The following is a 17,469-nucleotide window of genomic DNA, read 5'->3' as shown; positions in this document are numbered from 1 at the left end:
ATGCTCTGTGGATGGATGATCCATAAAAAGTGAGCAAACAGAGGGTGGCAATTCTAGTTCATGATCTTGTGCAGATGTACCCAAGTGGTATAAACTAGTGGTGATCATGCTTTCACTGAAAGCTCTCAGCACAATTTATCTATGCAGCCTTAAAGGTAGCACAATTGCTATGTTTGGGCTTCACAGAACTTTTTTTGGGCTTCACAGAAACACTTCATAGAACTTTGAAACGTTTTGCGTGGGAGTTGAGAAATGAAAAAGGGCAGACAAGGAACAAAGAATCAGATGGAAGGTCAGGAAAGTGGGAAGTGCATAGAAGTCCTAGTCCTTGGGGTTGTGGGTAGTCCTTGTGGTTTGCCACACCCACTATTCCTTTTGGTTTCAGACTTTAGCAAATTCTTCCACTTGTTCCATGATTTCAGAAACGTTTCCTGACAATGAGGCTAGACAGGTTTAAAACTAAAAGGAAGCTAACATTCTTTGTATTCTAGCTTCTGTGCTACACCAGGGTCCATGTTCCTTGTTGGGCATACAGCACACAGAGTGGATGTGTGGTGGGGGAATGAGGTGTAGGGATGTGGTCATATCTCAGAGCACATATATGAAGTGCAGCAAGTCCCAGGTTCGGTTCCCAGTATTCTCAAATAACACTGGGAAAGACCACTGCCTGAAACCCTGGTTCCCAACTGATGGTCCATGGAACACAGGTGGTCCACAAGACCCTGAGAAGGGGTTCACAAGGGTAAAAAAACCATTTTCAATCACTTCCAGCATCTCCCAAGCGAGCAATCCTCCACTGACCACCAGTGAGGGCACTGAACAAACTGCCCGCAGCTGGCAACAAAAGCAGCAACCCACATATAATCTCTATAAAAAATCCAATAAATCTCTAATAATTTTTTTCTAATTATTACAAATTTAATTGTATTTTTTGTGTGCAGGGTGGTGGATGGTTGCATGTGATCCACAACAATTCCAATTTTTGTCTCAGTGGTCCGCCGGCTCCTAAAGGTTGGGAACTACTGCCCTAGTGGTTGGACAGACCAATGATCATTGCCAGTTGGAGAGACCAATGATCTAAGGATGTGGTTGCTTTATATGCAGAACACACACAGCTCTGACCAAGGACTCTTGAGGTGATCCATCCAGCCTTTGCCATGAAGATGGCTTCTTGTCATATGGTCGACTTCAAGGTGGGAAGGCAGCCATAAAATGAAGTCCATGCTTTTATAAGGTTACTGTGTTCATACAGCATGGTGAAAGGAAGATATTCAATCTTGACAGCTTTCTCATTTCACTTGCACTTCAGGAGAAGCCCTCATCTTGGCAAGGGACCATTCAGGACATCGTGTCTGGGCATCAGACCAAAGTTTAAGGTACAGTGCAATAGAGGGCAGACCTTTTCATGGTCCCTCAACACTTCACTCAAGTGTTTCATTTCATCAGTCAGCTTCCCAATCTCTCTTTTCAGGGAGGTATTCTCTTGTTCAAGGCACTCATATTCCTGGAAGAAGAAGATTTGTTTTTAAAAAGAGGCAACCAGCCATCAAAAAATTTCCTCCTTGTGAGATAATTACAACGGGAAATAAAAGCATGACAAGAAACAGAAGACCCAAATAATCTGATAAAATAATCCACTCAAGCTCAAACTCATTTTCTGGTTCCAGCTATCAAGAACCATTTGATTGTCCTTGTGGTGTGATGACACTTGTTTAATTCTATTCTCTGCTCACAGCATGCTTTGGTGTGAATTACGGGGATTAACTTGTGGGGAAGCTGATGTGTGAAAGATTGTACCTTAAGGGACTGGATTAGACATGGCAATCTCTTCCTGGTCCTTTTCACGCTCATGATTCTATCACTTCAGCAGAGCACCCTCCAATGAGCACCCTCTCACTTTGCTGGGGCCCTAGCCCTTTACATTGGTGGCGAGTGTGGTGGAAACTTCCAATTCCCCCCCCCCCCATGCTGCCACTTGTGCTAATGGTAGACCAACAATAGTATCACCAATGCTCTGGTCTGCAGCTACTGGTATTTGTCTGCCATGATTGTTCCTCACAACAACACAACAATGCCCCATGCAGCATTGCATGATGATGCTAATGACCCTCCCAGGACAACTGCAGCCATTGGGACCATGATCTGAATTGGAACTCTGGTGAGGGGAATGAGTTAAAGCCCCTCTTACCCAACACTGCAGATCTGATCTGGATCGCCCCAGGTGCATTTAGGAAACAAAAGTTAAAGGTGTCAGGGCCAATGATATGTGCCCTGAGCCTTGCAGCCAGTCAGAAGGTTGCAGGCACCAAATATGAAGAGTGCTAGAAAAGGTGAGGATGTAAAGAAGAGATTCTTAAATTGGCAAGGCATTGCCTGCGTGTACAATGTGAGATGGAAAGCAGTCCATCAATTGTGGCTTGTCCAATGCTCAACAGCCCTCTGGCTATGCCGCAACCATGTGAAGCCCTCTGCTGTGGAGTTGAGAAGGTCCCTCTCTCTTTCGAAACTCTTCACAAAATGAAAGTACTGACAAATCTTTTCCACTGTTAACCTGCATCCGTGTTAATCTGCGCTTTCTGAAGTCCTCCACAATGAAGAGAGAGCTACTACTGCTTCAGGACCTGCTTATGGGCTTTTGGGGGCACCTGGTTCGCCACTGTGGAAAAGAGAATGCTGGACTAGATGAGCCTTTGGCTTGATTCAGCAGGCTACTTCTTATGGTCTTATGTTTCTTACTTTGCCCTCTCTGCTCATCTATCAAACTTCAGCCACTCTCTCCACTGTAATTCTGAAATGAAGCCATGAATGGATGGCGACTTTAAAAAAAATTAATGTAGGAGGGGAAAAGAAAGGGGGACTTAGGCATCCGATAGCTTTACAATGCAAATCAGTTGCTAGCTGCTGGTTTCCCCTCTGAGCTGAATGTAGGCACAACAGACTTTGCATCATCACACTTTGGGTTGGGTTTTAAAAAAAAATAAAAATATTCAGCAGCAGCTGCTCAACCACCATAGCAGGATTTTCACTACCTATTCAGAAGTGCCTCCTGCCACACTTAGGACTTACTGGAATGGATAAACAAACTGTGCTCTACCATGCATCTTAGCCCATCCTGATTCAAAGCTCTACTGAACATCATTTGCTACTCACCAAGAAAGCTCTGAAGCACAAAGGAATATGGCTATAGCCTCAGCCTTGCTTATTATAACCTCAGCCTTGCTTGGCCAACACCCTTGTTATTCTAGATTTGAGTTTCTTCTTGAAAAACTGGCTTACAATAATCAATTAACCTCCCACCCACCTTTCAAGAGAGGAGCTTTGAGTTCTAGTAATGTGACTCAAAGTACTTGAACTCCAAGGGGGTCATCTCCTGAAATGGGTAGGCTAGGCAAGTTCCTACAAGTCAAAACACAACTTCTTCATGCAGTGTGCAATTATACTATCAAATTCTGCTGTGATTAGGGAGGGGTTGTAGCTGAGTGCATCTGGCTTGAATGCAGAAGGTTCCATGTTCAATCCCTGGCATTCCTAGGCAGGGCTGGGAAAAACTGTACTCTGTACTCCAGATCTACTGTCAGTGTAAAGAAAATACTGAACAAACTGGACCAATTTCGACCAAACTGGACCAAGCAGGGTTCATATGTGATGACCAACAAGAGCAAAAACATCTTTTAAAAGATATGCTCATAGGAGAAAGATGCATTAATTTGCCATATAGTTAAGCACAGAACCACTGTGGTCAGGGGCAATAAAGCTCTGAACACTGGATGTTGTGTACAAACAGCATGGAATGGTGATTCTGTCACAGTCTGCTTCTTCACTTCCCTGAAGCATTTGGCTAGCCACTACCACAGACGGTGATGGACTAGATGGACCAGTGGTCTGACCCAAGAAGGCCAAGCTTCACAAGGGAGATTCTCCAGATTACTTCCTTGCAAGCTGGGATGCAAGGGTGAAGCCCAGAGGACAGGTGTAGAGCTTTTACTTCCCCAAGGCAGTGGGAGAAAAGGCAGCCTCGGCTCCCCCCCCCCAATTCCTCTTGCAGTCCTGTTATCCACCTTCTTCTCCCACCTGTTGCAGTCAGCAGAGTTCCAGGTGCACTGCTCAGCAGTCAGGAGAGAGGCTGGCAGACCCAGGGAAGGTAAAGGGTTACCAGCCACATCAGGAAATTCAAAGGAACACACATAATCTCTAGGTGGCAACTTAGCAAGTTTTTGTCAACATTGGTTAAAATCTTACTTCACAGGAAGCAAGAAATGGTAAAAAGCTCTTATGCCACAGAACCTTTCAGGGGAGGTGTGCAAGTTATTTAAAATTTTGGGCTTTAAAGATCTCTCCTTTTATTTAAATAGCTGCTCTTCATCGGTACCACTGAATGCTTTATGATTATTTTAAATGACTGTGTTGCTGTTTTATACGGTGTCTCTATAAGAACCGATTTGGGGATAATAAGGAAGGTTAGATATTTAAATATGAATCCAATTGCTTACAGATGAAAAACACAAAAAATACTCGGAACCAGACAGCACTCTTGCAAGTCACATCACTGACTAGTCAGGCACACGTTTGTTTACAACGTGTCTCATCTGTCTACACCAACTTCCTGGGGCAGCATTTGGCATATCTCTTCCCCACTTGCTGGTGGTTAGCAAACCCAAGTCTGGGAACCCAGGTTGCCATCAAACAGTTGCAAAGAGGTGGTGATGTTCACCACAAACATCAGTTAAGAAGCAAGAGGCAGGAGTACTTAACCTTCCCCCTCCCCCCCCCCCCGATAGGTGCTTGACCTCGATCACAGACCTGGTTTTCAGAAGAAGACAGTAGCTGAGAGGAAGCACCAATGGAGGCAAGTGGCAGGGCAAACAGGGAGAAGAAAGGTTAAGCATTTCCTTTCCCACCTGCTGCTTTTTCATTACAAATCTCATCCTCCTCTTGCTGCTTTGCAGCTGTCTTCCAGTAACCCACGTTCCTTCCCAATGCTTAGTTTGCCAGGGGGTTCCTGAAGCGTGTGTTGCGATGCCTTAGGGCAGAGGTTCTCAAATTGGGGTGTCACAACACCCAGCCTGAGTCCCACTGCCTTTACCCCTTTAAGGGGTGGGGAGACAGGAATGCAGCAACGTGATCGCCAGGATCATGGCGCTGTGGGGGGGAGGGTCTTTCCTTTACGTACACAAAAAGCAGCAGCGTCCTGGAGGTGCAGGGAGCCCCAAGGATGCCTCCACAGAGCTCCCCAACATGCGGAGAATTAAAATAAAAAATTGCTACCCACTTCTGGTTTTGCAATCGCAAATTAGAAGTGGGTTGCAATCTTTTCCATTCTCCACACGATGCCTGTGGAGGCATCTTTGGGGCTCCTATCACCCCGGGATGCTGCTGCTTCATTGTGTAAGTAAAGAAAAGCCCCTGCCCCCCTGACAGTGCCACGATCCTGGCGATCAAATCACTGCATTTCCTCCTACCCTGCAAAGATTTACCTCAGGTGTTTTACCCCCCAGGAGTTTGAGAACCCCTGCCTTAGGGCATTATGGCACACTCACAGGACATTGCTGGATATCCCTAGCAGCCCCTCCAACCTGTTTCCCTAATCACTACCATCCTGGATCTCACAAAATCTTGCAAAATTTGGGCATCACCATCTTGGATCTTGCCAGATTTTGAGAGATTCAAGATGGCAGCAGTTGGCTGAGCCAGGAAGAAGTGACTCAGTGGCATTTGACCCAGGCAAGTTTGGAAACCACTGAGTTGGCCTCTTAGAGATGTACGAACAAAGTCCCATATGTGTGCCTGACAGCGCTGTGAGAGCTCACCCCTCCCTGCCCTGCCCATCCCGAGTCAAGTTCACCTTATGGAGGTTATCTGCTTTCTGTGTCTGTTTCTTTCGGCTTCTCTGGGCAGCAACTCTGTTCTTCTCTCTTCTTCTGACTTTCCTTTCGTTATCTTCATGACCCTGGCAAAAAAAGGATCCCAAATGACTTTTAGTTGGTTTGCTCTTCAGAATGCTTTCTGAGAATTATCTGCTGTGGGAAGACGCATCTTCTGGATCAGGTACAGCTCTTGAAAAATGCACTCGTTTGCCAAGGTAGGTAAATGTTCCCATTATATGGACAAGGAAAACAGGGGACAGAGAGGTTGTTAGTTGTCTATCCACCATAGCACAGTGGCTGCATCTTCACAGTACATCACTACTCCTACCCCCATGTCACAAGGACAGAACGGGTCCCCTCGTGCCAGTGCAAGTACTTGACCCAGCAGGAGCAACATGGCTGCTGCAGCGGCAGCACTTCCCTTGCCTGTCAACACGTGGTGTGGTGCGTTCCGCAAAAGATCGATGCCATTCTTCTGGCACAGTGTACAGGTGGCAAGGTGATGAGACAGAGCCAGAACTAACAGGCAATCCAAAAGGCCACCTGCCATCTATAAAGTGTCATTAACCTGCATGCACGTGAATAGAGGCCTCCAGCTGCCAGTATGGCTGCTCTGGTTCCTCAGCAAGCCAGGCAGGTTGGGCTCTGTAGGTGAAGGGTACCCTCTACTACCGTTCTAGCCTGACTACTGTCAGCTGACCCCCAGTCCACACATTATGTTCTTATGGTCTTCTGACCTCAGAAGCCAATGAAGACTCCACATAACAGATCTCCCCCGCCTCTAGACATTTCCCATTTGAACGACTCCTCCCACCGAGTAGCAACAAAGGCCGCCTCGCCTTGCTCCGCCCTTGACCACACCTCTTGCCTTATTGTCCTTTGCTGCCTCTCTGCCAAGTCTAGTATCCAACTCCAGCTTGTTGACAACCACGCCATTTCCTTCTGGCACCACTCTTGCCCATGCCAGGACTGGCTTTTTCAGCTGCAGCCAGCACCCAAGCTTGCTCAAGACCCATCACAATCAGAGACGAGCTTGGATTCCCCACCTACAAGATGCACTCTTTGACAGGCTTAGCCTTCTTGTCAAGAAAGAATACTAAATACTTGTGGTCTGTTTCTGTCTAAATTCAGCAGATAGGTACCCCATGTGCCTACTGGCTTCCAAAGAGCATGCATGCAGCACTCTGGCATCCTGGAACATGATTCTTGCTAGCCAAAAATTCTCAGCCAGCTTTTATCTCCGTCTAGATTCAGACTGCAAAAGCTGTTTCTTTAGTGAAGTGCCACAAACCCTCAACAGGTTGGCATGGCTGTGACTCAGGCTCCTACTTGTCTACCAGCGCACCCCAAGCTATGCAAAGAGAGAGGAGATTCATTTTCTATTCTTACAGCCATTTGTTCCCTTGATTCTGTTTGACTTGCAAAATACAGGATGCTGCTCTCACAATCGTGAGCACACTACAGCACAAGTGGCCAACTTCGGATCAGGCTTGCAGCATGTCCAACTATGAAACAGCATTTGTGGGGCCTTTGTCAAGTATCCTAATCTTTGCTTTAACAACCCCAGTGGCTTCCAGGCTGTTTCCAAGCACAAGTCAAAGCACTGATGCTTACCTTTAAAGCCCTATATAACTTAGGACCGAGATACCTGTTGAGCTGGCCTTTCCCCACATCAGCCTGCCTGGACATTGAGGTGATCATCAGTGTTTCTTGTCTGGATACCCCCATCCTCTGAAGTTCAGCTGGAGAAAGGACCTTATCTATGGCACCCTGCTAGTGGAATGCACCTTCCAGAAAAGCATTGTTGCCCAAGAAAGGATTCCACGTAAAGCTCATACTTGCCATTTTTCACATTAGTTAATTAAACAAAACACCTCATTTATTCTGTGGGAGTAAGAGGCAGTTCAGAGACTTGGGGTCCAATCTTATCCAACTTTCCAGCGACAATGAAGCCACAAATGTTCCCTTACTTTGAGACCTCTGGGACTGCCTTCCCCACTGCAGGATGCAGTTTACACTCCACTGGCACTGCTGCATCAGCACTGGAAAGTTAGATAGGACTGAGCCCTCAGATCTGCACTGGTGATGGAATTCAATCTGTAAAGTTGTTAACAATAAATTGGATATTTAGCAGGAATGGTTTAACACCATCAAATCCAGCTTGAAGTCAGGAAGTTGGACTGGATGATCTTCAGGATTTATTCTGCACACATTTTTCCTATTAAGTTACTAATGCGCCACACGAAAAGCTGTTAGGAATTAACTATTAACAAGTAGTAAGTTGTTGGATGATCTTTTTTTCGGGAGGATTTGTATATTTATTTATTTGATTTGTATTTCGATTTCTCCCCAAAGGGCACCCAAGGTGACTAATGAGGGTGGAAAATATTTTGATCTCAACCACTGAAATGTCAATCGATAGGAAGAAGAGTTGCAAAGTTATACCACTGAGAACTGTGGATTTCTATGGTCCAAATCAACAGCAGGTCAGGTCAGATCATACAGTTAAAGTAGGAAGATTTGTTAATGGTGCAAAATGTTGAGCAGCACAGGAAAAAGCAATTAATCAGCAATGGTTTTAAAGGATTGTAGTGATCCATATGTGTCCTAACACATACACACCCAACTAATGGATACAATTTTCCCAACAGGCAGATTGGATGGCAATGGGGAACATGTGCATGTGGCTGTACTAGGCTTGTAGGGTCTTGCTTGCTGCTCTAAACAGGTTGGATAAGATGAAACTGCAATTTCGTCTACTCTCCTCATATTTAAGAATTTACACTCTACTTTCCAATGTTACCACTCTCAGAGAGACTGACAATAAGGTTAAAAGAATCAAGATAAATCATAAACTCTACATATAAAAAAAGATGCTGTAAAAACAGTAGAATTATGAAACTGTAGTAGCAGAAGAGTTCAAACCAGTTCAAAGATAGTTAAACAAAAAGGTCTTCACCAGGTGCCAGAAAGAAGAGGGACACGACTTCTAGCCCCTGGGGAGAGCATTCTGTAAGGTGAGGCACCACCACCAAAAAGCCCCTTTTCCTGGTCACCATCTATGCTCCTTCCGAAGGAAGGAGTAAATTGCTCCTGCTTTATGGGAAAGAATTACAAAAACTTGCAATGAAAAGTAAGTACTTGGCTCCTACTTTTATAACTATATTAAATGGTATTAACTTTGCTTATACAGTGTGTGTAGACAGACATCCCTCACGATACACCTTTAAGCCTTTGCAACAAAATTTCTGGCAAGAAGCAAAGGCACAGGGTGAGCTAATTATTAACTTGACAGCATCTCTTCTTCCCCCACCATATTCAGCGGCAGCACTGAAAAAAAATTATGGGGGGCCACAGAAAGGGTAAAGTGCACTTCCAGGTGGCTTGTCTCATAGATTTCTGAAATGTGATAAATAGAAATAACAGGAGTTTCACATTAATACTCCTAAAACACACTCTGTGAAAAGTGCCTTTTCATCAAGTAACCACCATCCCACTACCCTTCAATGGACTGAGAACCTTTTAACTTTATCAATATTTGAATGAATGGCTTATAGAATCCAACTACATATGGACACACATCACTTGGAAGTCTTTTTGAAAGATACGTATGCATAGATTGCTTAGTATCTTTTTCAGTAGATTATTGATAAGTTTGCAATTTATATTTCATGCACATTGCATATGTATCCCCCCTTTCCATTGTCTTTTGTTCTCATTCCGTTTTCTTAATTTTCATTCTAAGGTAACAGAGATGGAAACAATTCTAAGATTGCACAAAGTGCAGTTTCGTCATCAGAAGCTTATTTTCCAAACCGAAGAGACATCTGATGGCAGAGCTTGCGGTCCATGAGATTTTAGGTTACAAGTCATTATTAACAATAAAATAATTAAAAGTTTATGAAACATTAAAACAAAGAAACCACTGTGATCCAGCAGTTGGAAGGTGGGGGAAAGGCTAAATATTTAGGAGGCTTCTCCCCCCCCCCCCGACACTGCCTATATACACCAGTCTACCTCCTGGAGAAGGGAGGAACTGTGCTTTTTCACTAATGAGAAGGAGTTGTAGGGTGGAAAGGAATGAGTTCTACCCAAGAGTCATTCCTACCCATCTAATAGACAACATAATCTAGTGATTTTACTGTACTGGCTTTCCCCTGAGAACAGCTCCCACCTCAACGCATGAGAAGGCTTTTGGTTGCATTGCGGAAGATGCTAGAAAGAAGTATCACCTGACTGTTGTGTGGCTGTGGGAAGCCTTCACACAGTAGGCTGTGTCCCATACATTACAGCAAACGCAGGCAGCAGTCCTCAGACAGAGGCTGCCTCAAGCAGCCAGCCACCAAGGGACAATCAAACAAAGCAGAGCAGCCCCTACTTTGAAAAGGCTACCTGAGAATGTCACTGACCAGAATCCCCAGTCTCAGACTGGGGGAAGAGTGCTGGCTTTACTCATGTGTGAACATCATCACAAACCCCTGCTAGTTGGGCAAGTGAAGCTTTGACATTTTGCAGATGAAAATCTACTGTTCCTAATCAACCCCACAACTCCTTTTTCAATGGCTGTTCGCAGGTGCCTCCTCAGTGCTTATCTCTCATTTCTCTTGCCAGACAACTTACTCTGTGAACATTATTTTGTCTATTCATTCACTTTATACCCTGCTTTTCTCCCAAATGGGCACACAAAGCAGCTTACAAAATACAAAAGCAATATAACAGGTAATTAAAACACAGCACCATGTAGATAGACAGTATACACAACTTTAATAGTTCACAAAGATAAAAACAATACAAAAATAAAAAATTTACATTGAAACCCTTCTGTAAATTCCTCCTCCTTCTGTTTTATACAAGTCTTCAGGAGTTACTCAGAAGAGCACTTCTTACTTTTGTACTATGGACCCATGTTTTGGAAGCCCCCAGTTCAAATCTCAACTCTGTCACACAAGACATGATCTTTCCATTATCTGTAATATGGGGCTAATAATACAGACCCAACTGAGGCCAGTGGAAGCTGCTTTTCTGCAATTAGTTCTCATGAGGCGAGGGCAATATTTAAAGGAACTATCAAGTGTACAGAACATATTTTGTAGGTATGGGTATGGAATTCCTACCCTGTCAAGTTGGCGTTGGATGGGTATGCAAGTATGTAAGTATGAATGTCAGGATGAGATTCCACTCGGAAAATTGGAGATTCCATCGGAGATTCCAATGGAAAAGGAAGACCAACACAAGCCATACCAGCCAGTTGGCTCACTCAAGCATTATACCAGCTATATGGGAACCTCACTTAAGGGGTTCCCTAGAGAGCTGTTCCAAAAATTAGCAAGAAGTGCTTTAGACAGAATAGCATATTCAAATACTTTTGACCAGTTCACATTTGGTCCCTTGTTGTATATATGCAACGTTGGGCAGAAATAGCTTAAAGATGATTGGAAGCAAATAAAACTGCATACAAAGCAACAGGTAAAACACAGTCTGAGCCACTCCAGAAAATACCATAGTGGCAATTCAATTAGCCACTAGTATATTAAAAGCCAGGTAGAACAGGAAGGTCTTTGTATAAGGCTGCTAGAGAAGGGGGAGAGGCAAGCTTCCCTTGGGAAGGAGTATACAAGTACATTAGCATGGCTTAGAACAGAATAATAATAATAATAATAATAACAACAGAAATATCTATGCTCTGGTGGATCACTTCCCCCAGGGTTCCACCCCTCTTGTGGCTTCTTCGCTTGCCAATCAACTCCATGAGTTGGTTCACACGTGCAAAGAGGGGCAGAGCAGCCACATCCAGCGAAACTGCACGAAAGGAGCCCTACATAGAAAATCTTCCCATTTTTTTGTTGCTTCTGGTGGAGGGCCAGAAACACCCCCCTTCAGTTGTCTTCAGACATTTGGGAAACCGCCAACCAGATTTTAGTGGCATCTCCATGGTAATGGTAACATGCACAAGCCTGCGGCACCACTGCCGGTTGAAATGCAACAAGCGTGGATGGAGGCAGCATCAGGTGCACAGCCATGTGTCTAGAGTGCCACACCACATCCAGGCTGGGAGACTCTTCAGACCAACAGCTTACCACCTGAAGCTGCCTCTACGTAGCTCTGCTTGGACTGGCACGGATGCCACCAGCTTGCGCATGTTACCGTCAACATGAAGATGCCACCAAAATGAATCATCCCCTTCCTGGAAATAACAGCTGCAAAGACGCACCAAATGGAACACTCTACTTACCGTCATTATCATTGCCCCTGCCTCCATTTCCCCTCCCCTTCCTCTCGATTAGAAGCCCCTTCAGACAGGGACCTGCAGTTGCATTCTTTGTAAAGCGCCATAAACATTGCTGGCGCCAAAGAAAAAAATAAATGAGCAAATATCATGAGTCCCTCCCGATGCCCTTCCCTGTGGCTGCCAGAAACAGTGAGAGTCACTGCACAATACAACTAAGGGCACAATCCTAACCCCTTATGTCAGTGCTTTCCAGCTCCAGCATAGCAGTGCCAATGGGACGTGTGCTGCATCCTGCAGTTGGGTGTCACTCATGGAGGCCTCCTCAAAGTAAGGGAACGTTTGTTCCCTTCACACAGAGCTGCATTGCCCTTAAGTCAGTGCTGGAAAGCACTGACATAAGGGGTTAGGATTGTGCCCTAATCCACTTCAAACTCACAGTCACTACTGTGCATCTTCATGCATTGGAGGAGGGGCAATGTGGCCATGAACATGACGGTAACATGAAGATACAATCAACATGAAGATGGCCCACAGGAAAGCCATCTGTGGCTGCACTGGCTCAGGTGACCATGACTTGTGGTCTGGTTCACTGGGGACAAAGCATTCAGCACAGGGCATAACACAGGCCAGAGAGAAGGCGGCTGAAGTAGCTGCGCAAACTGGACCAGGAACGTGCGGTGGGCAGGGAGGCACGTGAGGCAGAGCCTCCCCACCAGAGTCCTTCGAAAAGCACCGCACTCTCAACCTATGCGCTCTGCGTGTGAGTTGAGAGCTGTGCGCATGGGTTGGGAGTGCTTGCGCACCACACATGACGGTAGCGCTGTTTGAAGGACTCCGACCACACGTACCTGAACTGGACGCTTAATGACATGGGCCCTCGGTGCTGTCCTGCTCTCCCCTCCACCAAAGCCAAGCCTGGGGGGCAAAGCAGAGCCCTTCCTGCAGGCAAGATGAGCCCTGGAGAGTGCGGCACTTCAGCCAGGAACCCTCTTGCAGCCTGAGCACGCTGGCGGGGGGGGGGGGGCGAGGAAGCCACAGGGATCCAGCCACAGGGCAGACGCTCACCCCGCGAGCAGCCACGGTGCCGATCCGGCTCGGGGCGAGGACTCGTGCCGGGAGAGGCTCCCGCCGGACTCACCTGCGCGGCGCCTTCCGAGGAGGAGCTCCGTTGCAGGACGCCGCCCGGGGCGGGAGCGCCGTGAGACATCGCGGCAGGCAGGCAGGCAGGCAGGCGCGGGCTGGGCTGGGCTGGGCTGAGCCAGGAAGAGCGCGAGGGGCGAGGGTGGCGCCGGCTGCCTCTTAGGCGGAAAGCCCGGCCGCCGGCATCCCGGCAGCCTCGCACCTGACTGCCCGCGCGGCCGGCGTGCTTCCCCGGCCGTTCCCCTCCGGGCAGGGGAAAGCAGGAGCCGCTCCCGCCCCGGCCGCCGCCAGCGCTGCTGCGAAGCCGCTCGCCCAGTTCATGGAAATCACGTGGCGCCCTTTGAAACTTCGCAGGGAACTGCCTGGGAAACCACAGGCCGGCCGGGGGCTGCGCTGCCCGCCCGCCCAGGGGAACCGAGACCGCCCCGCCCCGCCGAGACCCTCCGGGGCTTTTCCCACCTGCCGCTTCCCTCGTCGCTGCACCGAACGTGTGGCCGCCGCCCTGGGGGAGAAAAGTGCTGGGCGTCCGCTCTGCACGCATGCAAGGGAACGAAGTGGGGAAAGGACTGCACCGCCCCTTAAAAGCTCCCTCTGTAAAAGTATTTAGACCCCACTGACCCTTCAAGGACCTGGAGGGTCCATACGAGTGGACCCCCCCACCCTTTGATCCTCCCAACAAACAGGGGAGGTAGTACTGAATTAATTCTTACACCGCCTTCCTGCCACCCTATGGGGCACCCAAGGCGGATTACAAGAAAAAGGAACACAACATCACAATAGAATATTGAAGCAATATTAAAACCAATCAGACTGCAATGGATCACCCATTAAAATCAGATGAGGTCATGGTGAGTTTCTGACTCAGCTTGCTCATGGAGCTGTACAGCAGCATAGGATTAGAATCCAGCTCTCACCCTAGTTTCAGTTCAACACTGTGGCTACTATCCTATACTGGCTCAGTACTCCCTGCAAATAGAAAACTAGCAGCTTAGGGGGCAGGCTGGGCCCACTTTTGTCCAGGTGTTATCAGAATTAACTTGGAAAAGGGTATCTATACATGTTTTAAACATGGAGAGAGTAGCCAAAAATCTGCTATCAGCCCTATTCCTATCTATGCAGATAATACAAACCATGTTAACTGAGAGAAAAAGAGATCATAAGTAATCATCCACTTAATCAAGTGAAAAGAAACAGTCTACAGTAGGAGAGAAAATGCCCCACTATATCTCCCACTGACCTAACTAAATTTTTAAAATTACAAACTTTTGAGAGAAATTATGAAGGAAGGAGATATAACCTATTTCTGCCCAGCCCATAGGCGTGTACATTTTTTATCCCTATTGCGTATATGCAACATTGGGCAGAAATGGTTTAAACAGGAAAGGTAGAAGGGAGCAAGTGGGAACCATCATAGAATTATGCATGTGTTCACAGTGATGCATGTGTTCACACCATGACAGTTCAAGATATAAGAAATCTTGTCACATGAACAAAACACAAGGGTACCAATAGCCATAGCAGCTTTTTAAGTAACACCAGCCAGGAGGAAAGTATCTGAAGGCCAAGTTAGTGAATGAAAAATGAATTGGATGAAACAATAGCACTTATTCTTGCTTCCAGTGAGCCACAACTACATGTTCTCAGTTTTAGAACACATGTGCTTAAAGTTGGCATGAATGCTTTCCACCACCAGCAACAATGCTGCACACTTAAACCAAGACTAAAGTAGATATCAATGCAATCTGAATAACATTTTCTGCTAGATCACATTGCAGTCTTATATTTGGGGAAACTCTTTTTGTTATTATTTAATTGAAAGGCAGGGTATAAGTGCTAGAAATAAATAATAAACCATTCCTTGAAGGTAACTTGAAGGGCTGTTTTCCATTGTCATTTATGTTTCAGGGTACCAGCTTCTTTTGTTCCATTTTTAATTATTTTGTTTTGATTTTTCACTTGCCCCACAGAAATTGGTACCTTACATGAAATAAAAAAGCAGATACAAAAGTCAATGTAAGTGTTGACAGGGCTATACTCTTGCCACTAAGTATATCTAGATAAACTCTGGTGTGATTCTGAAGATCGGCAGATGTATAACAAATATATTCCTGGGAAGCCTCAAGTAGGAAGCCTGCATCTCTGAAGCATCAACAGCCTGTGTTAAAACACTACTTTAACTCAGAGGTCTCCAAACTGGAAACCGCTGTCTCCTAAGGAAGCTCTCCACATTCCGAGTGGTGCTTGCCATTCTGTCGCAGTGCCACATTTCTTTCTGATCTGGGCACAGGGATGCAGAACAGTAAGTGCTACTAATCGGGGGAGGGCTTTCTCCAAACCCTGGATCTGGCTCGCGGGCCGGGGTTTGGAGAGCCTTAACTACGAGTATATAAATTGCCTTCTGGTTCTTGGAGGCAGATCAAATTTGGACTGCAAGCCTTGAAATGTGACATTCTTTCAAACAAATTGGGATCTTAGAATTTCTTTCTGTGACCAGTTTTTCCAAGGAACTCCTCTTTCCAAGGAACCTATCTTAATCTCTGAAGCAGCCACAATGGCAATTTCATATGCCCAAAAGACTGAACAGCCAGGCTTTTGTTAGATATCCCTCACAGGACTTGAGCTATATTAAGAAAAGTGCCAGACGCCTTCTGATGCAATAGTAGTTTGTTAAAAATAAAAAGGTTGAATGTTGTGACATTTTATGTAAAGGGAGACTTTAGACTCTTTTTACAACACTGAAATCTTAAGAAAACCAAACAGTGGACTTGGTTTAGGAAATAAAAGGGAGATTTTCTTAAGAAATGCAGCAGTTAAATATCTGATCTATTCACCCAACCACAAAGGCTCCCTATCCCAGGAAATTTCATATATGTATTGCCTTCTTTTCTAAAATGTTTCAATGGCTCATTATGGATCTTGGATTGCATGGGCCTCTCCCTCCTCCTTCCCAGGTAATGCCACTTTGGACTTTTCTCCAGTCACATCATTCCTTGCCTAATTCACTGTCACTTCATTGCTTTATCACGCAATGTTCTCCCCTTTCAGCTTTGTCTTTCTGCTCAATTTGCTTTCAAATATAGTCTTATTCATTACATTCAAATTGCTATAACAAAAATATGCATCAATTTACAAAAAAAAAATCATCTTTAGAGGTCACTCTTATCAGAATCTTAATGTGGTCAAACTGCTGCCTCTACCATAATTCTAATTGCATAAAATTATACACACACACACACAAATTTTTGACATAAGTGTTTGGTCAATCTGTGTTGTTGAAAGAGACAAGGACTCCATAAAGTGGAGCTCAATCTCAGACCAGTGGTGATCACCCAGAGAAGTCTGACGGAATCAGCAGGAATTACAGTACTTACAAAGCAAATACATTTACACTTGCAGAAATAATGAATTTTGAAGGGAACCTTTTTTTTGGAAACTGAATTTAAAGAGTTGTTACTTAGTTTTTAGGATCAGCTTAAAAAATAAGGCTAATTTTATCACTGGCAAAATGGTGGCATCAAAATTCAGAATAGATTCCTGGATTTCAAAAACTTAAACAACCTGTTTTTGTTCACTGTTCTCCAGACTGACAGGAGAGTCAATATGTTGACTACAGGAAATTCAATATATTGGCTGCTGCATCAGTGATATTTGATAGCCTTCAGATTTATAAACGAACAGTTGGAAACCATTCAGATTATAGTGCTAATATTATGCATACATGGTGGGAAGGTCCCCAGTTAAGAACTATCAGCAAGTCATACTGTTCATTTTCAGAATGACTGGATACAGAGTACCCAAAAATTCTTTGTTGGAGGATCTGGGAGATTCAGGCTGCAATCCTATGCCCATTTACATGCAGGACTTGCTTCTGAGTACACCTGCATAGGGTTGTACTGTCAGTAACCAAAATATTCTGAAGCGTAATTTCTTTGTCCCCCTATTGCAGCAAAACACGCCAAACATCTAGATAAGGGGATGTGGCTATCAAAATGATGGAAAACAGAAAAGAATGGTGGGGGATTACCCCTTTTTCTATATATTTGGTCAAGACAGAAAAGACATTTGAATATTCCCAAACTGCAATGCGAACTGTTGTATTGTCTAATAGTCAACTACAGCTCAGATCCAAAGAAACACCTGAGGCATATTCTGGGAGTTTTCCTCTCTGATCAGCAGACCCTTCCATTCCCACAGTATACATCATAATATGTATAGTGCTTCATATGTATAGTGCTT

General features: G+C 45.3%; 1 protein-coding gene across 1 annotated transcript; it reads right to left on the bottom strand.

Moving 5' to 3' along the window:
* Positions 1-1,132: 1,132 nt before the first annotated feature.
* BATF3 (basic leucine zipper ATF-like transcription factor 3) lies at positions 1,133-13,305 on the bottom strand. The gene is made up of 3 exons (XM_066611726.1): positions 13,232-13,305; positions 5,843-5,947; positions 1,133-1,504 (listed from the first exon to the last, which is right to left on the bottom strand). Exons 1-3 carry the CDS (start codon positions 13,298-13,300, stop codon positions 1,319-1,321), a joined length of 360 nt encoding a protein of 119 aa, XP_066467823.1. The 5' UTR covers positions 13,301-13,305; the 3' UTR covers positions 1,133-1,318.
* Positions 13,306-17,469: the final 4,164 nt, after the last annotated feature.

This window comes from Tiliqua scincoides, chromosome 1 (assembly GCF_035046505.1).
Source record: "Tiliqua scincoides isolate rTilSci1 chromosome 1, rTilSci1.hap2, whole genome shotgun sequence".
NCBI lineage: Eukaryota > Metazoa > Chordata > Lepidosauria > Squamata > Scincidae > Tiliqua > Tiliqua scincoides.
The sequence above is the reverse complement of the archived record's forward strand: the minus strand, read 5'-3'. Positions and strand labels throughout refer to the sequence as shown.

What these genes read in the sequence shown, in the direction of transcription:
- BATF3 (XM_066611726.1), bottom strand. Translation starts at nt 13,300, where the DNA reads ATGTCTCACGGCGCTCCCGCCCCGGGCGGCGTCCTGCAACGGAGCTCC. An exon ending in CCTCGGAAGGCGCCGCGCAG is followed by an intron (nt 5,948 to 13,231) that starts GTGAGTCCGGCG and finishes TTTTTTTGCCAG; the next exon opens with GGTCATGAAGATAACGAAAG. An exon ending in AAGCAGATAACCTCCATAAG is followed by an intron (nt 1,505 to 5,842) that starts GTGAACTTGACT and finishes TTCTTCTTCCAG; the next exon opens with GAATATGAGTGCCTTGAACA.